The following is a 27,022-nucleotide window of genomic DNA, read 5'->3' on the forward strand; positions in this document are numbered from 1 at the left end:
ATTATCGTTTCGTGTAAACGTAGCATTAGGGTATTGCATTTTTGTAATTAGTGAATACACCTGTATTATGTGCATTTAAACCCAGGAGGGAGTGTGGGCTTGTGTCTGTAAGCAAGGGCCCATGTGTCTGTAAGCAAGGGCCCATGTGTCCGAAACGCGTCAGACTAATGGTGCCTTTACACAGAAAGATTTATCTGTCAGATCTTTGAAGCCAAAGCCAGGAACAGACTATAAACAGGGAACAGGTCATAAAGGAAAGATTGAGATTTCTCTTCTCTTCAAATCCATTCCTGGCTTTGGCTTCCAAAATCTGTCAGATAAATCTTTCTGTGTACACGCACCCTAAGAGGTGTATTGCACAATGGTTTGAATTGTCCTGTTTTTATTGAATTTAGAATAAAGCTAAGTTGAAGTTTTACTGAAATATGCTGGATCAATTATTCTTTTTCTTGGATAAACCCTTTAACCCCTTAAGGACAAAGCCTAAAATGACAGCAACAATTTTCAATTTTGCGGTTTTGTTTTTTCCTCCTTTTTTCTAAGCTATAAGCTACATAAGCTATACATTTACCCATCGTTTTAACTTTCAGGAAATCCTCATCAGGAGGCCTCAAAAGGCTTCAGGAGGCACTATGGGATGTGTACTAAGAGCAAGAGCCCTGATGTGTCTGTGTTGTCTGTGTCTCCCCCTTCTTATTTTTGTTTCTTTGTGTTGTTTTATTGCATTCATGTAAATTTTTTGTGATTTGGTTATTTCTGGTGACATTCTGTATTGTTGGTCGCCCTACAGTACACTATATAGTTGTTTGACTACATATGACCTTTATTGGCTCTCTGGCAACACAGATTCTTTGCTAGGACGAGCCTGCTGCAACACGAGGCCGCCACCTTCTTCACATGTTTTACCGGTGTGATTATTCACTTCTTATTTACTTGTTGTTTGACTGTAAACTTTATTAAAAAATGCAATTGCGCTAAATGTGGAGAGGTGGTAAGGGACTGGTTGCACATTTTTTGGACATGTACAGCATTACAAGAATTTTGGAGCGGAGTTTTGATAGCGATAGAGAAGGACCTTTTGATGATATTAGGTGAGGATACCCAGATAATGAATGTAGATTGAAAAAAGAAAAAAATAATGAATAAGAGACTGTTTGTGGTGAGACTATTGATCGTTAAAAAACTGGAATTCTATAGCAACACTGTGTGTGAGTGCTTGGGAAAAAATGGTTAAAGAGTCACTGTCGGGGGGGGGGGGGGGGGGGGGGGGACGTGAGGACGTGTTCTGCAGAGCTCCTCCAGGCCCATTCACCATCCAAAGGCATCCTGCACCTCAATCATGGGGAAAACCTCCAGAAAGCTCAGGGGAGGCTCCTCCACCCGTGCCTGCTCACCCCAGGGGGAAATTGGCCATTATTTCCTCCGGCCAGAGGAATCATCCTCACACCAGATGACGGAGCTGCAGGGGAAGGAAGATGGCCGCCGCCATGAGGACCCTGTGCCCGTCACCCCCTCAGCGGCCCGCTTACGGTCAGCCACCCCATCCACTGCTGCCCGCGCTCCGGAGGATCCGGCAGCCTCCTCCCGGCCACAACATTGCCACGGGGATCCGGCACAGGCCTCCCGCCCTTCCCCCTCACCATCCCCTCCAGGCTCCGGTGGCCATCTTGCCCGGACGCACGGCGCGGGAGACGCGACACAGGAGCTACCTACACCGCCATCAGCCGTGGGAGAGCTGCGCCCGGGGCCCCATCAGGTACCTCTAGACTGTGCCCACTGTCTGGCGCCCCTCTCCTCCTGCCCCTCTTCTCATAACAGCCCCCGGCAGGTTGAGGCCCAAATCCAAGATGGCGCCCCCCTCACTGCCCCAGAAGCGGCCGTCACTGCACCCCCTGCTGCAGCACTGAACCCAGGGGCGCCCGTATGGGTGCAATCTGCCCAGGACTTGGCATGGCTCCCCCCCCCCCCACTTCTTCCCCCCTCAGCCAGGGAGCCCCCGCACCCCCACTTGCCCTAGCTCCGGTGGGCACACAGGGTGGCCTATCACCTGCATGGTCCTCAGGATCCTCGTGGGGGGGCTCCCCTGCACGTAATCAGGCCGCACTTGGTCACACAGTGGCCTTAGTACATGCCCCTGCAGGCTCCTCTCCACCCAAGGGACTGTTGCTGGACATTCACCCCTCAATTCCTCCTTCCCTGGTTGGCACCCCACCGATATTCAGAGAAGCTACACAGCACCCTCCTCTCTGTACCCAGGAGCTACCATTGCATTTGTCCTCCTCCTGCACTTCTGGCCTTGATGATAGTAGACCTGCATCTCTGGCGGATCTCAAGATCCTTACTCAATCCTTACCCACTAGGAGTGACATCTCAATTCTAGCTAAACAACTGGTGGACGAGTGCAAGCAAGAGTTTGCGCAGTTTCGTACTGAATTAACAGCGGTCTCCACCAGAGTGGATAACCTGGAGGTCGCTCAGGAGACCGCATCCACCTCTCTGTCTGCCTTATAGTCCACTGTGAACTTGCATACTGACCAACTGTTTGTCCTCCAGCAACACATGGACGATATAGAAAACCGCAATCGGAGGAACAACTTGCGGATCCGGGGGCTTCCTGAGTCGATTGCTTCATCGGACCTGTTTGCTGTTCTCTCCGGTATTTTTAACGATCTCCTGGAGCAGCCGCCTAACACACACATTGAACTAGATAGGGCGCATAGGGCGCTACGCCCACCCAGTCGAGATGACCAGAACTCCAGGGATGTTATCTGTCGGGTTCATTTTTACTCCACTAAGGAAGAAATTCTCCTGAGGGCCCGCAAACGACGTGCTGTGGTGTATAGGGGGGCTCATCTCCTCATTCTGCCTGACCTTTCCCGACACACGCTGGCTCAGAGAGCGGCCCTGCGCCCCCTGTTGGACATTCTCAGAGACCGCAATATACCCTTTCGCTGGGGCTATCCTTTTGCGCTGACTGTCCGCCAGAATGGCCGCACCCTCACTCTACGGGCCCCCGCTGATGTTCCGGATTTCCTCAGGGACCTTGACATCACTGGCCTCACTCTCCCGGAATGGCCTTCCCTCCTCTCTTCGACCCGGGGTGCCAAGAGACCTCTCTCACCTAGAGACCCAGCATCTATCACTCAAGGACTCCCTCCGAGATCGCCACGTAGCCACGGGCCCCGTAGATCCTCGCCCCCTGCGCCTCGGCCCTCAGAGTCATCGCGCAAATGAGATGGAGCCATCTGAAATGGAACACCGCAGATGCTTCCCGTGGAGGGACCTTCGATGCTCTCTTTTCTAACACAGTGATTGTTGCTGTTTGACACCTTGTTCATATTGCCCCCTACATCTGTCTATATTGCATCCTTTTTCTGTTCTGCCTCCACTGGGCAGGTTCTGTTCTATATCTGGTACAACCCTCATAGTTCTATCCATGTTTAACCGTTAGTCATAAGTTTTGCTTGTTTGCCTTAACATACTTTCCTCAAGGTCTGTGAGGAGCCCCCTGCACCGCGCATACGGTACTTGTCTGCCTCTCTCCCCCCATAGGTGGGACACCGGACCCGAGTTTTCTCTGGTTTGGTAGCCCTTCAGCTGTGCTTTTGTTGAGAATACGCTGCAGTTTTATTCCTTACTGCTTGTATATTTGTACTCGTGTTGTGTTCTCCCACCTTCCTACCCCACCCCCCTGTTTGTCCTTCACTAATTGTTTTTCCTTTTTTCCAGAGTCGGTTGTCCCTGACGGCCCTCTCCGTAACGCCCCTTGCCCGCACCCCATGGCGAACCTTCATGTTGCCTCTTTTAATGTGCAGGGACTGAACACACCCGGGAAGCGATCACAGATCCTACATCACTTCCACCGTAGAAAGGTACATGTCCTCTGTCTACAGGAAACACATTTCAAGGTCAACCACGCCCCCGCTATCCGTCATAGACATTACACTCAGTGTTTTTTCTCTAACAACCCCGAGGCTAGAACCAAGGGAGTGGCTATTGCCATACATAAGAATTTGCCCTGCCAGATCCTTCACTGCATTACAGACCCGGCGGCTAGGTAACTTATCCTCTCCTTATCTGTTAATGGTCACGTTTTCACTATTATCAATGCCTATGCCCCGAATCATGACCAGGTTTCCTTTCTCACCCATCTGATTGAGCTGTCACTACCTGTGGTCAAGGGGACTGTAATCCTGTGCGGTGACCTTAACTTAACTTTGGACCCATCTATGGATAACTCCTCAGGTCGATCGTCTATCTCCTACGCGGCCATAAAGAGGGTCAAGCGAGCCTTTCTGTCGCTGCAACTTTATGATGCCTGGCGGCTGTCGCACTCAGCTGATCGGGACTATAGTTTCTATTCCAACCCCCATGGGACTTATAGTCGCATTGACCACATTCTCATACAGCATAGTGCCCTGCCATGGCTCTCCTACACCTCTATTGGCAACATTTTATGGTCAGACCATGCCCCTGTCTTCTGCTCCCTCACACTCCCTTTCCTGTCCAAACCTCACTGGACCTGGCATTTGAATGAGTCCCTCCTCTTGGACACCGTTTGTGTTGCTGACCTTAAACAATCGGTCATGCACTTTTGTTCCGATCATGCTGTGGATACTACTTCCCCTATTATTCAATGGGAAGCTCTCAAGTGTGTTCTCCGAGGAGTCCTCATTAAACACGGTTCCAGACTTAAGAGGGAGAAGGCGGCTTCCCTGACAAAAGCGCTTGCTAAGGTTTCCTCCCTTGAGCTCGCCCACAAACATGCTCTGTCTCTCCCGATTCTGAGGGACTTACAAGCTGCACGCTCGGAGGTTAAACGCCTCTTAGAGGCATCGTGGGGCCGTCTATTGCAGTCCTGGCGTAGTAAATTTTATGAAAATGGCAATAAGTGTGGACGCATGTTGGCGAGGGCTTTAAGGGACAAACTGGCGCAATCGCATATCCCCTGTATCCGGACCACTGCGAATGTAACTACCCATATCACCCCGGAAATAGCATCCACATTCCATTCCTACTACACTACCCTTTATAATCTTCCTAAACCCTCGGCCTCAGTGCCTGAGCCCTTCTCTCCCCCTCCTATTGCTACTCAGATCTCCAGCGATACGGCAGTAACCCTGGAGGAGCCGTTCGCGTTGCACGAACTCAATTGTGCTATTGCACAACTCCCGGGAGGGAAGAGCCCGGGCCCAGACGGCCTGACAGCCCAATTCTACAAAGTGCTTCAGGAATCCCTAGGCCCCACCATGCTCTCGGCCTTCAACTCCATATCCGACACCGTCCCCTTTATAAAGGTATAAGCAATATTACTTCGCAACCGGCCGGCACCCAGCGGTACCGCTCATTTTAAAGAGACTTTTTTTTGACTCATTTTTCTATTGTTTATTTTTTTTTTTTATTTCTATTTATTTATTTATCTGTGTATTGAACCTTTATGTGCATTTATTTAATGTTCCATGTATTAATCCTCATTTTTGATAACTATAGGAATGCGTATATATGTTTTTATCTTCTGTTGATGAATATTTATATCATGCGCTATTTATGATTATATTAAATTAATTTATTACTGTCCAAATCTTGGCCAGATTAGTATATGATTACGACCTGTACAGGTAACCATTTTAACTGGTAAGATAGGACTGTTGTGGTTTAGAGGACTAAAAAAACTTTATGTACTTCCAATTTCCTGCCTCTGTTAGGCCGTTTCCGAACGGACCTGACAGCCTGGACCAAGAAAGATTTCTCTTGGTTCGGGAGAATTAATATCCTGAAAATGACCCTTCTCCCTCGACTGCTCTATCTCTTGCAGACCATCCCAGTCCGCATCCCCGTTTCCTTTTGGAAACAAGTGCAGCATTGCTTTTCTTCCTTCGTCTGGTCCCCTGGCCGTCCCAGAATCAGACGCGAGGTTCTTTCTCGTCCTAAGGATGCGGGGGGGGGGGGGGGGGGGGGGGGGTTGGTCTGCCAGATTGCCGCCTTTATTATCTATCTTGTGTCCACGTGAGGATCTTGGACATGTTTCATCATTCTACTTCCAAGCTGTGGGTACGGTTGGCACAGGCCCAGTGCCCTCGGCCTTTGTCCACGCTCCCATGGACATGGTCCCCTACCTTGGCAGACCACACACCTCTGTCCTACACAACTCGCCATACTCTTGCATCTTTACCGGCCACCGGGTCTCCTTGTGCTCTGTTGGATAGTCGCGGTCCTATGACCCCCGTCACAGATAACCCTGACTTTCAACCAGGTATATCCCGGACCTTCTTAGGCACGCCCAGGGACACCCCTCTCCGCTTCTATCACGTGGTCAAACGGGGAGCACTGTTACCCTTATCCGACATTCTCCCCTCCGCACCCCCCTTGTCCAGACACCTGTTTGAGTATATTCAACTGCAGCATTTCTACACGACCACCTCACGTACTCACGCTCTCCATAATACGTTGTCGGACTTTGAAAAGTTGTGTGTGGCGCCTTCCTGTCCCCCACATGCCATCTCTCTCTCTTATCAACTGTTGCTCTCCTCTAGACTGGACCATCTGCCCTCCTTCTGCTCGGCATGGGAGACAGAATTGGGAAAAACTTTAACGCCTCAACAATGGTCAAAGGCTTTTTATCTATCTCACAAAGCTACTATGGCATGTAAGACACAGGAGACCAGTTATAAGATTTTGTCCCGTTGGTACCGGGTTCCAGCTGCCCTTCATCGCTGGTACCCCTTGGTCCCTGACATTTGTTGGCGTTGTGGGGGCGTGGGAGGCACCATGACACACATTTGGTGGGGATGCCCCAAATTGCGGTCATTTTGGCCCACGGTCTTGCGCCTCATTAAGGAAATTACCGGCATCACTATCCCTAATACCCCTGAAGCGACGCTGCTTTTCATGTTCCCCACAGCCCAGTCGCGCTTCAAAAAATCTCTGGCACGCCATCTGCTCCAAGCTGCCAAGTCAGTCCTCCCTCGGAAATGGAAATCCGTCGACCCTCCGACTATTGACGAATGGTTTGCGGAAATAGCCCAGACACATCACATGGAGGACCTCATTGCTGTTACCCCGGCAGCAGTGAAGAGGTACACGGCCACTTGGGGCCAATGGCTCCTATTCCTGGATTCTGATTCTTATAGAACCGCCACGGCCTGAAACCGTCCTTCTGTCCCTAGTTGCCCGAAGGGTGCCCCCCCCTCTTTTGCCGCCAGGGACAGCTTCTCTTTTATGATCCTCTTGTTGTCTTGTCCTCTCCTGTCCGGTGTGTTTTGTTTGTCGTCTTCTTGCTTCTGTCTCTCCTATCTCTGCAGTACAGCTTGCATATGATAGTACATTGTTTTTGTAATGACTTATGCTGAGATCAACCGGAATACTGATCCCGTTTTTTTCTAGTCATGTTACGGATGCTGACATTCCTACTGTTCTTTGTTAGTTCACGATTACGATTGCATTCTGTGCATTTACATCATTCCTTGTATTTACCCCTACCCCCCAGAGGGACTTGCCGTCCCGAGTTCCCATTTGTATTGTATACTTTCTTTTCTTGTCTTTGAAAATAAAAAAACTTTAAATTAAAAAAAAAAAAAAGTCACTGTCGTATTTTTTTTTTTTTTTTTTGCAGAAATCAATAGTCCAGGCGATTTTAAGAAACTTTGTAATTAGGTTTACTAGCCAAATCTGCCATTATCTGCATGTAAAAAGCCTTTTCCCAGGTCCCCCCCCTCCTTCCTCTTTTTCATCCACTCCAAAAAATCTGAAAATTGTGACTTGTTGCAGGAGTCGTACCCTGTCTGTTTTAGGGAGAGGGGAGGGGGGAGGAGGGAGTTAGCCGGCAGCAGAAAGCAGATAACAGAGGATTACAGGCATGGAGCTGGGTGACAGCTGTAATCTGAGCTCAGACAGGTCACTGGTGACTGTCACAGGAGATATCCCGTGAGGGATTTGTAGATTAACTCTTTGTTGTCCTGTTTTGGTCTTTTCTTTAGCTCTCTCCATAGGAGAACAATTAAGACAGGGGGGAGAGCTTCAAACTGCTTTTTCATGATAAAAATGCATTTTTTGGATAATAAACCCAATTACAAAGTTTCTTAAAATCGCCTGGACTATTGATTTCTGCAAAAAAAAAATTTCACGACAGTGACACTTTAAACAATACAGTAACTATGAAAGAATTGGTAAAGATAACGTGTAAAGTTTTTTTTTTTTCTTTTTTTGTCTCCTGCCTGAGGATAGGATTGGGTGGGTTATAACTTTACTGGATTGATTGTGAACAAGCTATTGTTGGCTACTGTTACTTGTTGGTTTGTTTTTTAATGATGGAATTTATAATAAAAATTATTAAACTAAAAAAAAAAAAAAAAAAAAAGGAATTAGTTTTTACCTTCAGGAAATGCCTTCAGGATTTCCTGATCAGGAAAAAAATGTTTTTAATATTTTGTTTTTGTATGCTGAAATACATCACAAGTACCCACATCTTTCCTAGTGTACCATGCCACCGCCTCACCCTTGTATACTGTGCCCCCTTTCCCTCCTTGTGTACTGTGTCACCGTCTCCCCCTCATGCCATGTGTCATCCTCTTATCTGTTGCATAACTACAGCTCCCATTATGTGATGTAGTCCTGCATATTACCATACATCATGTTGGGAGATGCAGTTATACAGCTTACCTTATACACCATGCTGTGAGATGTAGTCCTGCATATTACCACACACCACAATGAGAGATGTAGTTCTACTGTGCCACTGCATCCCCTCTCCTATACTGTGTCATCCTCTAATCTGTTGCAGAACTCCCATTATAAACTGACAATAAGACATGATGGGAGTTGTAGTTCTGCAACCTGGATAGCTGCAAGACGCAGATCCGTGCTAGTTACCAGGCCGCGGATCTGCACTGTAATGGCGCTGATTCCGGCTTGGCAATCCATTGATCTGGGCTCCAGGAGCCCAGAGCAATGCATCACTGATCCCATGGATCTAAGCAGTACATATTTACTGCATAGATCTCTATGAGGGATCAGTGTAGCATTTTATAAATAAAAATAAGCATATTTGTATCACCGTGTGCGTAATCGACCAAACTATTAAATTATCACATAAGCGAAAAAAAATGCCAAAGCACAAAATTGCTGAATTTTAGTCACATCAAATCCAGAAAAATTGTAATAAAGACTATACTGTATACAATCAAGGTACCTATGGAAAGTACAGATTATGGTGCAAACAATTACACCTCACAGAGCCACATAAGACCTAAGGATAAAAGTGTTATGGTAATAGCAATTTTAGGAACATTTTGTTTTTTTTTTAAAAAAGGTTTTAATTTTTTTGAAAGCCATCAAATAAAATAAAAGTTATATAAGTTGCATATTGTTGTAATCGTACTGACTTGAGCAACATATATACTATGTCAGTTTTACCATAGGGCAAACTATGTAAATTAAGTCTGTTATTGCAAAGCAAAATTAATGTAGCGAAAATCTAGGGCTCATGTTAGTCTGTAGGTGAACAAATACAAGCGCTATGGCTAATTAAACATGAGGAGGAAAAAGGAGGAGGAGGTCATCAAAAGGGTTAGAGGAGAAGTCCGGCCAAAATAAAAAATACATTGCAGACAGCAGGGTGCGGGAACCTCAGTTTCTTTTGGGTTCCCATGTTGTCCCGATGGGAAGGGCTTGCTCAGCCAGTCAGTGACAGCAGTCACTGGAGCGGCATTCCTAAGCTACGGGAGCTTTAGGAGGCAGGTGGGGGTTCGCAAGTGCCTTTGCGACCCTGAGGTGGCACTGGGACGAGTAAGTATTGATTCTTTATTATGTTCCCCCTAACTGCAATGTGTGGCTGGACTTAAGAGGTTAATGCATTAAATATGTCACATATCCACTACACTAGATGCATATAATTTACTGTATAATGAGACTGCAGGACTTACATGAGGTGATTCCCGCACTGTCTTCAGAGTCCTCCAAATGATCGAAATCAAAGCTCACATTTGGATGCTATAAAGAAGCAGGACACATAATAAATGCTTAGGCTCTTACAACTTGCACAAAACTAACCATCTACCTTAAGTCACCTTATGCTTTAATAACTTGTTCCACATTTCAGCTTTACTCTTCTGGAGAATAATTACAATTTCTCCATTCCTTAATGTGCATTCACATTTGTGTTCTACAATTTCCTTGTAGAGCTCCATATCTGCAACATAAAGCTTTCCTCCAGCATAGCAACTGCAAGAAAAATATCAAGTGAAAGTAAAAACACAAAACAAAGCATTTATCAGCATACAGGTATTATACACATGGTGCATATACAGAAATCTAATAAAGCAATGACAAATCACTAAGACTTGACCATCAGCGCATGATATTCGGAAAACACAGATTAAAGAAACATAAAAGTAGTAAAAGTACATCAGAAACTAGTATAACTACCCAAAACAAGCAATGACAGCTCAACTTGCATTTTAGCAAAGCTGTGCTGTTGGTTTCCGTGGCCAGTTTATGCCAGTTTCTAGATTAAATACATAGTTTATTGTGGATCAGGCTCGGTGAGACTATTTTAGTGTCCATTTTAAAATCACTCACCTAAACACGAGTCTGTTATAGTAGAATGTACACTTGTGATCCCTCACGTCCCGCAGTTTAACATTCAGGATGACAGTGTTATCTAATTCGAACCATATGACCTGTGGATACAAACTAAAAAACAATAGGGCATTTAACTTTTTAGGTGTCATTCAATAACCACATAGAATAAACTGTTTAAAGAAAGGGAATTAGCACCTCCTGCTGGTTATAGGGAAATATTTCCTACATACATGGAAACATGTCAACAAGCTAAAAAAATGTGAACAGATTTCTTGAGGCTTTGGTGCCTATTCCCCATACAAACAACATTTAAGATGTGTCAAATGAAAAGCTGGGCCATTTTCCAATAATGAACGATAGCTTAGATTTTGTTATTATATTAAACTCCACATTCAAATGATATTTGGCTTCATATTCTAGGTGCAATAATAATATATGTCAAGTTTTACTTCCTGATTCTGTGTGTATGGGAAGATGTTGGTAACAAGAAACATTACACTTGCTATTGTCACATTCACCTGTACAGCGTTCAGTGACTTTGAGACCGGCTTTTCATTATTGTGCAGACAGGGCCGCAGGAATAATTACTGACTCATGTGGCCCACCTTTGCTTTCATTATTTGTTGGACATTAGGGTCCATTTACACAGAAAGATTATCTGAAAGATTATCTGCCAAAGATTTGAAGCCAAAGCAAAGAATGGATTTGAAAAGAGGACAAATCTCAGGTTTTCCTGTATGACCTGTTCTCTGTTTATAGTCTGTTCCTGGCTTTGGCTTCAATTACACAGGGCAATATTAGCATGTCTCCTGACAATGCCTCCTTACTATCCTCTCTATTTGTACAGCCTCCAGTGACATAGGTTTGGGATACAGAAACGGTTCTTCAGGTTTCCACAGCCCTTTGAGTATGTGCTCTCCGATTGTCACACTGCGCAAGTAATAACTCCTTACACCTAAACAGAATGTATTACTGGCATTTGGAACCCCACTCTGATTCTGCAGGACCAACAACAGTACAGCACTGCCTTTCAACCGAGACCACAAACGAGTAGAACACATACTTAAAGAGAAATAGGCGCCTCCTCAAAGGGGATAGAACCATAGGCGACAGCCTCCCCAAGGAACCAACGATAGTATACAACAAAGCCCCCAATTTGGGCATCAAGGTGGCTCCTTCCATTCAAAACTCAAGACCAAATTCCAAATCCAGTACATGGCTAGAAACAGCGGGCTTCCATAGATGTGGGACTTGTTCCAAATGTAGAGCGACCTCTTTTGCAAGGTAAACCTCAAGTGTGTAATCTACCACTAACAATTTCAATGGAAAATCATAGAATGTTTATCATGTAACTCTAAAGGTGTCATATATTTGATTTAAGGTGGGTGTGCAAAACAGTATATTGGCAGAACCAAAAGACCTCAGAGTGAGGGTGGCTGAACACATATAACATCAAAAAAGGCGATAAGACGCATCCGTTATCAAAACACTTCACGGCAAACCATCAGAATGATCCAAGCTCCCTGGTTTTTGCAGCTCTTCTCAGGGTGGCTAAAGATTGGAGGGGAGGAGATTATCTGAGAAAGATGTCGAGAGCGGAAACAAAAAGTATACGATTTTGAATCTTTGGAGCCCAAGAGTCTCAATGCCAATCTGGAATTATATGCATTTATTTAAATAAGGGTGGAAGGCCATTTATAGCGCCAGCGTCCCCACCAAGGCCCAGATTATGACTATACCACCCCATGAAACAATTCCCTAGACCAGTTACCCCTGAACATTAACCTATTTGTACATTGCCCACTATTGAAGATATCCACCTATAAGTGTTGTGTCCCCAGACCCCACCATCTTATAAACCAACCCTATAGGTTAATGACCTTTAACCCCTTCGGGACCAGGCTAATTTTCGTTTTTGCGTTTTCGTTTTTTCCTCCTTGTGCTTAAAAGGCCATAGCATTTTTACACCTACAGACCCACATGAGCCCTTATTTTTTGCGTCACTAATTGTACTTTGCAATGACAGGCTGAATTTTTGCATAAAGTATACTACGAAACCAGAAAAAAATTCAAAGTGTGGTGAAATTGAAAAAAAACAACGCATTTCTTTTATTTGGGGGGAATGTGTTTTTACGCCATTCGCCCTGGGGTAAAACTGACTTGTTATGCATGTTCCTCAAGTCGTTACGATTAAAACGATATATAACATGTATAACTTTTATTGTATGTGATGGCCTGTAAAAAATTCAAACCGTTGTTAACAAATATACGTTCCTTAAAATCGCTCTATTCCCAGGCTTATAGCGCTTTTATCCTTTGGTCTATGGGGCTGTATGAGGTGTCATTTTTTGCGCTATGATGTGTTCTATCGATACCTTGATTGCGCATATACGACTTTTTGATCGCTTTTTATAAAAAATTTTCTGGATTTAATGCAACCAAAAATGCGCAATTTTTAACTTTGGGATTTTTTTGCGCTGACGCCGTTTACTGTGCGAGACCAGGAATGTGATTAATAGTTCGGGCGATTACGCACGCGGCGATACCAAACAGGTTTATTTATTTATTTGTTTACTTTTATTTATAACCTGGGAAAAGGGGGGTGATTCAGACTTATTGGGGGAGGGGGCTTTTTACTAATGACAACACGTTTTTTTTTTTTTTACACATATACTAGAAGCCCCCCAGGGGACTTCTAGTATATATACTTTAATCTCTCATTGAGATCTTTGCTGTATAGATATACAGCAAAGATCAATGAGATCGGCACTCGTTTGCTTTCGGCTGCTGCAGCCGAATACAAACGAGTGCCGAGCCGGGAACGGCGCCATCTTGGACGAGTGCCCGGCCGGCATCAGACACCAGGGAAATGCTGTATCCGGTAATCGGATGCAGCTGTCATGTTTGACAGCTGCATCTGATTACTGTATTAGCGGGCACGGCGATCGGACCGTGCCCGCTAATACCGGCGGTCCCGGGCTACAAGCGGCACACGGGATTGCCACGCGGCACACGGGATTGCCACGCGGCCCCGCTCTAAACGCCCGCACCCGCGCAAGGACGTACAGTTACGTCCTTGTGCGGGAAAGGGTTAAATTTCATCTCATATGTATACTGTTCACTGTACTGGAGATAACCCCTCAATCTTATTAGACATTTGTTCTGAGCTGTGTAGCCTGATGTCAAACTAACATTATCTGCTGTGCATCTTCTATTACACTCTTATAATTGTATTATTATATAACTGTACTTTGATATCAGTTTTTAACAAGTGTTACTTTTTAAATTATATCAATACATCACATCAAGTGGTGTTTGATTTGTACATCTGTACACATCATGTGCAGGTATAATTAGACATCATATATCAAGCTATGGGTGGAAGCACAAGTCCCCATCCGGAACATTTTTCTGGATTTTACATCATGAAACAAATGCCATCAGTGTCGGACTGGGATACCTGGGGCCCACCAGAGGAAATGATCCTTAGGGCCCACCAAAGAAGAATCGGTAAAAAGGGACATACTGACCCGGCCCTATCCTGGATTCATATGAATCTGCGACAACTCCCTTGTGAATGACATGTTTTCAGTCGAACTATAACTCTCAAAATACCCTACACTCATGAAGCTTTAATGAAGGGTATGTTGGGAGTTGTAGTTTCAGACAGAACAAACCTTTAATAATTGATTGTTGTGCAGAAGCTTCTGGTGATGTAATCTGTTACAACCAGCAGCCCTGAAGGTCCAGCACTATATGTCTCTACAGTGGCAGCTCATATGTACTACAACTCCAAGCATATCCTGAAGGATGCAGACTATCAGTAAATGCTGGGAGTTGTAATGCCTGCAGCTGTTGTACCTGGAGGATTCTTGGTGTATTGTACACTAAATGCTTTGTGGGAGATCAGAATACATTGTTATGTGGGGGCTCAGTGTGTGGAAGTGACCCCAGAACAGCACTAAAATATTTATCATCAACATACTGTACCTCTCAACATACCATCACACTGTTACTGACCAAATCATCATCATACTACTACTCCTTTATCCTCCTGCACCTTCATCATCATACTACTACCTCCATTATCATACTACCCATTCATCTTTCTGCCCCTCCATCCTCATACTACACCCGTTATCATCATACTACTACCGCCTTCATCATATTACTACCCATCTATCATCCTCCTTCCCCATCATACTACTACCCCCTTCATCCTCCTGCCCCTCCATCATATTACTACCCATCTATCATCCTTCTACCCCATCATACTACTACCCCCTTCATCCTACTGCCCCTCCACCATCATAGTAGTACCCCTCTCATCCTTTTGCCCCTCATCAGCATACCAGTACCTCCCTTATTCTCCAGCCCCTCCATCTGTATTTAAAACAAAAAACAGCTATACTTACCTCACCTGTATGGTTCCTCTAGTCTCCCAGCGTTTCCTCTCCCTGCTCTGCTTGAGTGAGATTGCGAACGCCAGAAGGGGGCGGGGCTTCCCGCTGCGGGGGCAGGGTTTCCCGGGAGTACCCAGGACATGGTTTTGCCAGGGCTGTCTCCTCAGAGACGGGCACACCCGGCAAAACCATGTATTTATCCTGCTGCAGCTGGGGGCCCACTGAGGACAGGCAGCATCATCCTATGGCTGTCTGGGGGCCCCAGCTGCTGGACAAGCAGTGGAGAGCTTGTTAGCCATTTCATACTTTACTGAAGCCACTGAGGAGGAAACCCATGAACCCGTTTACATCAATAACTCATACATCAGATACAGCCATAAGTAGCTAGGGGCCCTGCTACTCAGCTCAGATTCAACAAGTGCCAGCACTAGGACTCAGAGAATACCAGCATTAGGACTAAGCCTCTAAATAAAACCAAGAACGAGGCTGCTCGAGCGCAAGATAAGACAGAGGACGTACAGCTGGCTGAAGGGGAAGAATGATATCCAGACACACTCAGGGTGGCACTGTGACTAGCGAGGGGAGGGTGAGATGTGCTGAGGGCACCAGTCTGTGTCTGTCAGTTTAGTTTCTTTTTCTCCCCTAGCCTAACAAGCACTAACATCTGCTGTACTACATACCTCACTGCTGACTGCGCTCCCGTCGCTGTCAATCTGCACTGCCCAACAGGCTGGTTGGCACTTGCTGTTCTACTACTACTACTACTACAAAAAAAAAGACATTTTATGGTCAAGCTGGGACTTGTGGTACCACACCTATATACCTACCAAAAGGGCCCTTTGGTTACACTACATACTCTATGACCAAGAACTTCTGTGGTTTGCATATAGTACGGGCAGAATAACTTCTAAGCACATAAGACACATTAATTGCTACATTTGGTTATATCCCATCTATGTCATTTTTAATTCTTTTATGATTGATAGTACCATTTTAGTTGCATTAAATGAACAATTAATACATTTTCATTTATTTTAACCTCTTAAAGACAGAGCCCAAAATGGCCTTAAAGGGGTATTCTCCCCAAAATTATTTTTGCATTAATACATTGCCCACCCGTAGCTTTCCATCCTTCCAATATAAAGTTATTATGGATTCTGCACAGTTTTGCTGTTATCTAGATGCCCCCACCCCCACCGAATGCATAAAATCATCAAACCTCAGTCCAACCAGACACCGCTCCCTGCTCCTGGCCCCGACCCTCCGAGACGGCATCAGGTGTCGGAGGGCCGGGTTAGCTGATCCGGTCCCCTCAAAAAATGTCACAAGAAGTATAGTAAGCATATGGACCCCACTGGTGACAGATACAAATGTGGAAGTGTGCCGTGAAAATGAAAAATAAAATTATTTACACTAAAACGTTGGTATAACTAAATTTTTCATGTTCACAAGGGGTTAAAAGAAAAAAAAATAAACCACTAATCATGTAGCAATTTCCCCCAATTACAGGGGTACCCCACATGTGGACACAAAGTGCAAAGCCGGTGCACGGAAAGCCTCCAAAGGGAAGGAGCGCAATTTGGATTTTGGAGGCTGGATTTGGCCAGAATGGAGGATGAAGGCCATGTCAGGTTTGCAGAGCCCCCGTGCTGCCAAAACATTGGGAACCCCCACAAGTGACCCCAACGAACTCAGGAATCTGTAGTTTGTACGGGGTGGGGTCACTTGAGGGGGCTTGTGGGGCTTCCTGGGGCCTAGTCCTGTGCTGGCACCTTATGGGCTTGTCATCACTAAATGACGATGAGGAAGAAGGAACGAGGGATCTTCCTCTTCTCCCTCACTGGTCTCAGTATCGGAAGCAATCCAGGCATATGCCTCCTCAGCTGAGAACAACCTATGCACCATTTTTTTTTTTTTTTTTCTTTAGGATGCCTTCACACACGGGATCCGCAGCGGATTTCACGCTGTGGATTCACAGCGAAATCCGCAGCGGATTCAGTGTCAGTGCATCCCTATGAGAATACATACACGCAGAGGGATTGACATCCACCTGCGTATATGTAAGTTAACCCCCAGCTGGCCGAAAGCATACATCATCTCCTCCACGCTCTGGTTTGCTTCGGGGCTCCTGGCGTCTGTTCATCCCACACAGCTAATCTGTGTGCTGCCCCACCACAGCCACTGATTGGCTGAGCGAGACGTCCTGCTGAGATCCCCTGAAGCAAACCGGAGCGGGGAGGAGATGATTTATGCTTCCGGCCAGCGGGGGGTTAACTTACATATACACAGCAGGATGTCATTCCCACTGCGTGTATGTATTCTCATAGGGATGCACTGACACCCGCTGGCTTGAAATCCACTGCGGATTCGGTGTGTGTGAAGGCACCTGTAGAGGGGTGTGTAAGTGTAAATGCTATGAGAGGGTGGCAGGAGGGAGGGGAGAGGGTGGCAGGAGGGAGGGGAGAGGGTGGCAGGAGGGAGGGGAGAGGGTGGCAGGAGGGAGGGGAGAGGGAGGGAGGGGAGAGGGTGGCAGGAGGGAGGGGAGAGGGTGGCAGGAGGGAGGGGAGAGGGTGGCAGGACGGAGGGGAGAGGGTAAGGGGAGAGGGTGGCAGGAGAGGGTAAGAGGAGAGGGTTGCAGGAAAGAGGAGAGGGTGGCAGGAGAGGAGTGAGGGTAAGAGGAGAGGAGAGAGGGTGGCAGGAAAGGGTAGGAGGAGAGGGTGGCAGGACTGAGGGCAGAGGCTAAGAGGAGAGAGTGGCAGGAGAGGAGAGAGGGTAAGAAGAGAGGGTGGCAGCGGAGAGGGTGGCAGGGGAGGGAAGAGGGTGGCAGCGGAGAGGGTAAGGGGAGAGGGTGGAAGCGGAGAGGGTAAGGGAAGAGGGTGGCAGGGGAGGGGAGAAGCTGCCAGGGGAGGAGAAAGGGTGGCAGGAAAGAGGAGAGGGTGGCAGGAAAGTAGAGTGTAAAAGGAGAGGGTGGGAGGGTGGCAGGAGAGGAGAGAGGGTAAGAGGAGAGGGTGGCAGCGGAGGGGGAGAGGGTGGCACGACTGAGGGGAGAGGGTGGTAGGAGAGGAGAGATGGTGGCAGCGGAGAGGGTGGCAGGAGAGGGAAGAGGGTAAGAGGAGAGGGTGGCAGGACGGAGGGGAGAGGATAAGGAGAGAGGAGAGGGTGGCAGGGGAGAGGGTGGCAGGAGAGGGGCGAGGGTAAGAGGAGAGGGTGGCAGGAGAGGAGAGAGGGTAAGAGGAGAGAGGGTAAGAGGAGAGAGGAAAGGGTGGCAGGACAGAGGGGGTGGCAGGAGAGGAGAGAAGGCAAGAGGAGAGGGTGGCAGCGGACAGGGTTGCAGGACAGGGGCGGCAGGACGGAGGGGAGAGGGTAAGAGAAGAGGGCGGCAGGACAGAAGGGAGAGGGTAAGAGGAGAGGGCGGCAGGACGGAGGGGGGGTGGCAGGAGAGGCTAAGAGGAGAGGGGGGTGGGGTGGCAGGAAGGAGGGGGTGGGCAGCAGGACAGAGGGGGGGGTGGCAGGATGGAGGGGGGAGGTAGGACGGAGGGCGGCAGCACAGGGAGGAGGAGCAGGAAGCACCGGGAGGGGCGGAGGAGGAAGAGGGAGAAGGACACACCCGGAGGGGGGAGGAGGGGGAGCACAGGGAGATCAGATAGCAGCAGGGAAAATTCTTGGATATGCCTGTAAATTGTAGTTGATTTCAGATAGAACTAAGTTTCCTATGAATATATTTCAAAAGTTTATGAACAGTAAACTTGCTTCCTTATGATTGCAGAAGTAATAAATATGTAGGCTGTTATACTGTATTCTATACAATTCACAAAACAGTAACATGAGAACTCTTCCATATCATAGAAACTAGAGCCAAATAACATTTTTCTTTGTGATATTTGAATTCAGCACATAAAAATCATTAAGAAATGGATAATTTTATTTCTGAACCAAACATCTTTTGAAAATTTGTTGACCAGTGTAATCGTACGTGTAAACGCAGCGAACGATTAAACGACGAGCGAGAAATCATTCATTTTGATCTTACAACATGTTCTTAAATCGTCGTTAGTTCCATGTAAACAGTCGTTCACTGATTTAACCTACATGCGAGATAGGCTTAAGTGATCGTAAAACGATTTTTCCATACTATATATATCTACTATATTTCTCGGTGGCGTAAACTAAGTTGGAGACATTTAATATGCCCACCTCCCTCTATTTGCCAAAAAGGGGATTTTGCTTTCATAGGGGAAATGCAGGATGGTGCAAGAGATCAAGAAATTCACTCACCTGCCAGGGTAGCCCCAAATGTTTTTGTCCCGGCAGCCAGGCTTTAATGGAATCACAAAATATCAGACTATGTTTCATATCCCTTGGAAGAGCTCCATATTTTGTTTGGAGTGGAATGTTAAGGGACCATAGATGGGCTAGGTGTGCCTCCAAAACATAATTAGGTTACAAACCCACTTGGCGGGTCTGCAGCGAGTCTCCATGCTGCGTTTTTGCAGCGAGACTCGCTGCAGATCCCGGCCCTATACTTTTAATGGCAGACAAACACGCAGCAGGGATGTACATCCCTGCTGCGAGTTTGTCTGCAGCCCACCCCATTAACCCCCCGGCCGCCGGAGCTGATACTTCACCTGATCCCGGCTCCGGCGGTTCCCGATGTCTTCAGCAAGCCGGAGCGGGGACCAGGTGAAGTGCCCCTCCGCAGCCCCGGCCGCCCGATCGCCCCCCCCCCCCCGGCCGCCCGATCGCCCCCGCGTAGCACCGATTGCACGCCCCACCGCAGCACCGATCGCTTACACGCCCCCCTGCAGCCCCGGCCGCTCGATCGGGGGGGCGTGCGATCGGTGCTGCGGGGGGACGATCGGGCGGCCGGGGCTGCGGGCGGCTGGCTGGAGCATATACTTCACCTGGTCCCCGCTCCGGCTTGCTGAAGACATCGGGAACCGCCGGAGCCGGGATCAGGTGAAGTATCAGCTCCGGCGGCCGGGGGGTTAATGGGGTGGGCTGCAGACAAACTCGCAGCAGGGATGAACATCCCTGCTGCGTGTTTGTCTGCCATTAAAAGTATAGGGCCGGGATCTGCAGCGAGTCTCGCTGCAAAAACGCAGCATGGAGACTCGCTGCAGACCCGCCAAGTGGGTTTGTAACCTTAGAGAAGTTGCTAGAGCTATGCAACCAATCCATCCCATGTCTCATAAGATAAGCAAGATTATTTAATCATACATCAGGTAGATTTAGTCCCCCCTTTACTTTGGTTACCAGAAGCTTTTTTTGGGCTATTCTATACCGCCTAGAGGCCCATATGAATTTTAGGATTGCCACATTGACGTCTGTGTGCTTCAGCAATAACAGTGTAGTCTGGAGTGGGTAAAGCATTTTAGTAAACTCAGGGCCGTTGGCTTGAAGTAGTGCCTATTTGTTCTCAGGCTGTGTGCACACTATGGTTAAACCCTCTCACTACAATGGAGTGTGGAAGATAAATATATATAGAGACACAAATAGTATATATTGAATGATAGATATTTAGTTTGGTATAGATAGTAGCGTTCCCTAATCACAGCAGTATATTCTGCAAGGTAAGTTTGTATACTTATGAAATGGAGCTAAGATAAACACACTCACACTCTCACTGTGATTGCTTAGCAGGGTCCTGATGTGCTCCGGTAGTACAGCAGTTTTTGTCTGTTGTTCCCATATACAAAATGATACTTGGTTTGCTGTTCTAATCCTCTGTGATGGCTAGCAGTCCTTGATCCTCAGTTCTTTGCGTCCGGAAGAGCACGTCCCGGCTGGTGACGGCTCTGTTATCCGGTACTTTTGTAGAACAGGAAAGTTTCTCAGAAATTCAAAGTCTCAGAAGTTCAGTGTGACGTCACATCTACTACTGATTCCTGAAAGGGTCAAATCTTCTTGAGAAAGAGGGGCGTACCCCTCGAAACATGTCGGAGGTATTCTGACCCTTTCAGAGAGGGTGAGTGTGTTTATCTTAGCTCCATTTCATAAGTATACAAACTTACCTTGGAGAATATACTGCTGTGATTAGGGGAACGCTACTATCTATACCAAACTAAATATCTATCATTCAATATATACTATTTGTGTCTCTATATATATTTATCTTCCACACTCCATTGTAGTGAGAGGGTTTAACCATAGTGTGCACACAGCCTAAGAACAAATAGGCACTACTTCAAGCCAACGCCCTGAGGACTTAGCAATCAAGAGGAGCGCGATCAGATACCTTGTTTTATATTATTACCATTGCAAGCTACATGCAGGTAGTAGCTCTACACTGATACGCAGCCCCAAACAGAGTGGACAGCGCTATATAGTGCATCATATTGTACTTTAGATTTTAGTAAACTCCATTTTCACTAGGCCCACCCTGGCAAAGTGAGTGATGCAAATGGGACCATCTTTGTAGGTCAGACTGGATTTTTTGGATTATGATTTTGGGGGGGGGGGGGGGGGGGAGAGGACTCAGAGAATACAATGAACTGGGAGTTATATTGTGGCTGCAGAGATAACTGAGGTTGGGAACCATTAGGATGTGGCAGGGAAAGGTCTGGCAATTTGCTCTTTTCTTCGTTGACCTTGAGTTCTGACTGCAAACCAAAGTCAGACAATTATTGAAAGAGCTTGGCTAGGTCTCTGCTGGGAATATTAGCATGGAGCTCTTCAGCATTTTCAGCTTTGGAGACTATGTGGAAATATGTAAAGATATTACTCTGAAAAAAAAACTGCATTAAAAGGCAGCAAGGAGTGTACGGGCCAGCAAAAGGAGCAGAATCCTCCCTCGGAATCCAGCTTGCCTCAGTCTCACACAGTGTGTCTATGGGAGGGCTTGCAAACCTAGGTTTCCCCTGCCAGAAACATATTTCATGGTAGCATCAGGAAACCCCCGCCCTTCTATGAAGCGGCTCCCCTTGAATAGAGGGGAGGGAATTCCCTCCCACTGGGGGCGGGCCGGTACCAGTGGATAGAACTGCACAGTACACAGGAACCGGGCCGCAGTTAAAAAAAAATGGACCGCGCCACAGGCTTTCCTGTGACGGCGCCGTTCTATCCGTGGGTCATATTGAAGAGGATGTACCTGATAGTACATCCTTTTTAATGGTAAAGGATGTATTTGATACATCCTGGCTACTAGTGGTATGTTTTAAGCTCTCTAACAAGTATGGTTGGATGCTCACAGCTGTAAATACTTTTATTTGTCACCCAAACCCTCTTCAACAAGCTGTAGACTAGTGCCTGAGATATAGATGTATAAAGTAAAGGGAGAAGGCTGTGAATGTTTTCTTTTACATAAAAAAAAGAACCACATCACACAGAGTAAAACTGGCGGAATTCCACAGCGGAGAATCCCGTTAGTATCCCTCTGCACCTGACAGGACATTTACCAGTGTTAGGAAAACAATGTCAGATAAGCTGCACCAAACACAAGCAAATATCAATACAATTTATATATTTAACACTGTATACTGTATTTGAAATTGGTTGGTTCTTTTGTTTTTTTACACACACACACCTGTTGTGAAGGTATACGAGTGGTATAAACAAACTCCTCCTTACATTTTTTACCACAACACATTTTGTTTGCACAAGTCTTCTGCTTGAGTATGCATATTTGGATAAAATAGATACCATCCATCAAGAGATCATCTCCCAGTCCCCAAGTAATGCTAATCCTATTCCCTCTCACTGTTCCTCCTCATCCCAGGAACCAGTAACAGAAGAGGAAGTCTCCAGACTCCTCTCCTCCCACCTCCCTAGTGACCCTATATCCTCACACCTTGTCCAGTCTTTCCCTCCTGCTCTAGCTACTTACCTAAAATCTTCAACCTCTCCCTTCTCTCTGGCATCTTACCCTCAACTTTCAAACACTCCGTCATCACTCCATTATTGAAAAAAAAACCTCCCTAGACCCCTCCTGTACAGCCAACTATTGACCGGTCTCTAATCTCCCTTTTATCTTTAAACTCTTGAAACGTCTGGTACATTCCCGCCTAACCCACTTCCACTCTGAAAACTCTCTTGACCCCCTTTAGTCTGGTTTCTGTCCCCTCCATTCTACAGAAACTGCCCTTACAGAAGAATCTAATGATCTCCTCAATACCAAATCTAAAGGCGACCATTCTCTGCTCAGTCTCTTGTATCTATCTGCAGCATTTGTAGACCACCAGCTCCTCCTCTCCATGCTCCGCTCAATCGGTCTCAAGGACTCTGCTCTGTTGCATCTGCTAAAACTCTCATTGTCGCTCTGATTCATTCCAGTCTAGACTACTGCAATTCCCTACTAATCGGCCTTCCTTCCTCTAAACTTTCCCCCCTTCAGTCTATTGGTGGTGGCTGGAGGGATGTATGCTGGTTTGCAGAATGTGGGGTGGTTATGGTGATCGGCCTGGTACTACTCCCCCATTATCTGCTCATACTATGAGCAGATGATGGGAGTAGTACAGTGTGTATGTTTCCCACACACCTGCTCGGTGCCATCTATCTCCCTCTTTCCCGGTGTGAGCCTGGTCATCGGCAGCACAGGGAGAGAGGGAGATGCCCTCTGTGATACATTACATACAGTTGCATATACAATACACTACATAGACTTCTACATGTAGTGCGCCCCCTGCTGGACACCCCATAGGAATTACACCTGATTCGTGACGTCACAGTTTTTTAGGGAATCTGAAGCCTGCTTGATCTTCTAAATTAAGGGAAATAGCACAATATGTGCATTTCCCATAATTAACCTCTTAAGGACGCATGACATACCGGTATGTCATGCATCCGCAAGAGGTGTTCAGAGCGGGGCCGCTCGGCGACCCCGCTCTGAACCGCCGCTATCCTGGGTACCGCGTGTAGCCCGGGACCGCGGCTCAAAGTTGACAACTGCATCCGATTACTGCATGCAGCACTTCCCTGGTGTCTAGTGGGGTGGATCGCTCCCGGACAACGTCCCGGAGGAGCGATCCACACGTCTATGGAGCCGAAAGCAAACGAGTGCCGATCTTATTGATGTTTGCTGTATACGGCGTAAGCGCATAAAAATCCCAAAGTGCAAAATTGCACATTTTTGGGTCGCATCAAATCCAGAAAAAATCTAATAAAAAGTGAATAAAAAGTCGCATATGCGCAATCAAGGTACCAATAGAAAGTTAACATTATGGCGCAAAAAATGACACCTCACACAGCCCCATAGACCAAAGGATAAAAGCGCTATAAGCCTGGGAATGGAGCGATTTTAAGGAACATATATTTGTTAACAATGGTTTGAATTTTTTACAAGCCATCAGATAAAAGAAAAGTTAGACATGTTATATATCGTTGTAATCGTAACGACTTGAGGAACATGCATAACAAGTCAGTTTTACCCCAGGGCTAATGGCGTAAAAACAAATACCCCCCAAATAAAAAAAAAAATGCGTTTATTGTTCAATTTCACCACACATTGAATTTTTTCCTGGTTTCGCAGTGTATAAAAATTCAGCCTGTCATTGCAAAGTACAATTAGTAACGCAAAAAATAAGGGCTCATGTGGGTTTCTAGGTGGAAAAATGCAAGTGCTATGGCCTTTTAAACACAAAAAGGAAAAAACTAAAACGCAAAAACGAAAATTGGCTCCGTCCTTAAGAGGTTAATGTACATTAGGAATTTGTCTAACTTTCCATAAGTAATAAATATTAAAAAAATACTTTTGGCTGGACTTCTCCTTTAATGCTGTTCTCGGTCATTTAGTTACACTGATATCTGCAGCTTTAAATCTGCTGCAGATGCTGTGGGTGTTTATGAACACTTGGGCATGATTTACACGTTCCATGGGTGGAACTTATGGATTACATGCTACAGACCGGACTTCGATGTTCCCTGCATCATCCTTTATTATGATGCTGTGAGCTCCGAAATAGTAAAATCTTTGCACTACTGTACTGACACTGCATCCCTGGGAGTTTCAAAGTCTGGTCCTTAGCACATAGTGCGCAAAAACAGTCCACACACAGAATGTGTGAATCAGGCATTAAGCTTTTTTTTTTTTTTTCTGCATGGCATGCTATGCGCTTTTAATTTTTTATTTCCAGATCCCGTGTTCATGTATATGTAGTGATGTCTAAGTGATATGTAATTACTATGCTAATGTAAAAAAAAAAAAAACATTTCCGGAGGTGTGGTGCCTATAGCTTTCTTGGGTCACACTTTTAGGAAAATTTGCACTTAAACAACGTGTCTATTTTTAGAAGATATGTGGGTATTGGGGTGTAGTAGTAGCAGCAGTGTGTCCCTCCATTGTTTCCGCTGGGCATTGATGCCCCAGCTACAGTTCTCTGTCCCAGGAGCAACACTGTACAGAGAAAATTAAATAGGGAACCAGCCTAAACCTTGAGATCCCTACCCATAAGCAAAATTTCTGTTTAACCTTTTTTATAGACATCTTTCTACTTCACAATCATGATAACAAACCTTGTTGGGGGAAGAGTACTCAAAGGCTCTGAGTCACCAGGAACTTCTTTAAGCTCTTGGAGTTCTTCATCAAAGTGGGGCAACAGTTTGGCACTAAAATCCTTGTTCTCATTATCTAAAACAAAAAGATCCAAAAAGAACTTCAAAAGATCAGACCTGTACCCTTATGTCTTGTATGTGTGTGTGTTACAGACACACTAGGAGAATAAGAGCATACCAGAGTCTGCAATCTCCAGACATGAAGGAGCAGATATACTGTTATCATCTGTACATTTCCCAGGATCTACTACATTCTGTTCTTGTTCCCTGTCAAAACAACAAATCCAGGAGGTAGCAAGGCAAAATGGAGTAGGGATATATTTGAACAATGATATAGGATATGTAGATAAAACCTTATGTACATACTAGATAGGTCCAATGTGAACATTCTGCTGAGTGTGATGCACTTGATCTGTGCGGTATTCTTCATGTACAAACCTATTTTTAGACACTTGTGAGGATCTACTGAGTTCCAGTAAAGCTTTCAGTTGGAGTACATGTTGGGGGTTGTCGGTACCCAGCCCAGTAGAAAGAATTTCCTGCCGTACATTAAGGTCATATACACAGGATGACAAATCGGACAATGTGGTCACCTGCACCTAAAATTGGAGGTGAATGGTTTATTTTGGAGTTCAACAGAAGTTCAATGTGAAAGCAAATAATGTAATAAATGCCTACATAATTGTACTCATACATGCTTGGGGGGTGCATTTTAATCTTAAAAGCTTTAATGCTTTAAAAGATCATTCAGAAACCACCAATTAAAGGGTTAGTGCGGCGCTAAGCAATTATTCACAAAATAATACACATTACAAAGTTATACAACTTTGTAATGTATGTTATGTATGTGAATGGCCCCCTTCCCCGTGTTTCCCCCCACCTACGCTAAACCCGGAAGTGTGGTGCATTATACCCACCTGATTCGTGTCGACCCCCGGCCGCCATCTTGTGACAATGATGTAATCTTCGGGAGGCCGGACGAACAGCTGCAGCTGTCCCCCCTCTGCCGTGTCATCAGCTGCTCAGCTGCGATTGGCTGAGCTTAGTTATGCTCAGCCAATCGCGGCTGAGCAGCTGATGACGCGGCAGAGAGGGCCCGGAATGCAGGAGGGCTGGTGCAATCCGGCCGGCCTCCCGAAGACGACGTCATTGTCCCCAAGATGGCGGCCCAGGGTCGACACGAATCAGGTATGTATAGTGCACTACACTTCCGGGGGGTGGGGGGACCACGGGAAAGGGGGCCATTCACTAACATAACATACTTTACAAAGTTGTATAACTTTGTAATGTGTGTTTAGTGAATAATTTTCTAACGCCGCACTACCCCTTTAACAAAACAGAGATGCAGAGAACATGCTGGTACATCTTTATCATACTTACCATAGGATCCAGCCAGTAAGTTTTTCCAAGGTTTAAAACAACTTTAGCTCTGTGTGGTTTTCCTTTGATACTTCTGGTAATAATTCTTGTCACCTAAGACATAAAAACCCATACATAACACTAATAGACACCAAAATGTCAACATAAATAAGCATGAAACTTTGGACACTTATGTA

General features: G+C 46.1%; 1 protein-coding gene and 1 long non-coding RNA gene across 6 annotated transcripts in view; one reads left to right on the forward strand and one right to left on the reverse strand.

Moving 5' to 3' along the window:
* Positions 1-27,022, reverse strand: part of TDRD12 (tudor domain containing 12) — a 181,804-nt gene that overhangs the window by 10,194 nt on the left and 144,588 nt on the right. For 3 of the 5 annotated variants that reach the window (XM_069966193.1, XM_069966195.1, XM_069966191.1), the window contains 8 exons: positions 26,847-26,939; positions 25,905-26,065; positions 25,645-25,733; positions 25,428-25,542; positions 15,662-15,745; positions 10,576-10,689; positions 10,065-10,218; positions 9,921-9,987 (listed from right to left, as the gene is read on the reverse strand). In XM_069966193.1, coding sequence (XP_069822294.1) covers positions 9,921-9,987; positions 10,065-10,218; positions 10,576-10,689; positions 15,662-15,745; positions 25,428-25,542; positions 25,645-25,733; positions 25,905-26,065; positions 26,847-26,939 — 877 coding nt within the window. The remainder of the gene's footprint in view (positions 1-9,920; positions 9,988-10,064; positions 10,219-10,575; positions 10,690-15,661; positions 15,746-25,427; positions 25,543-25,644; positions 25,734-25,904; positions 26,066-26,846; positions 26,940-27,022) is intronic. The other 2 variants (XM_069966192.1, XM_069966194.1) reach the window with 2 other exon arrangements.
* LOC138788385 (uncharacterized) lies at positions 9,665-12,690 on the forward strand. The gene is made up of 3 exons (XR_011362585.1): positions 9,665-9,783; positions 11,426-11,862; positions 11,939-12,690. It is a non-coding gene; the product is annotated as an uncharacterized lncRNA (long non-coding RNA).

Source organism: Dendropsophus ebraccatus, chromosome 4 (genome assembly GCF_027789765.1).
Source record: "Dendropsophus ebraccatus isolate aDenEbr1 chromosome 4, aDenEbr1.pat, whole genome shotgun sequence".
Taxonomy (NCBI): Eukaryota; Metazoa; Chordata; class Amphibia; order Anura; family Hylidae; genus Dendropsophus; species Dendropsophus ebraccatus.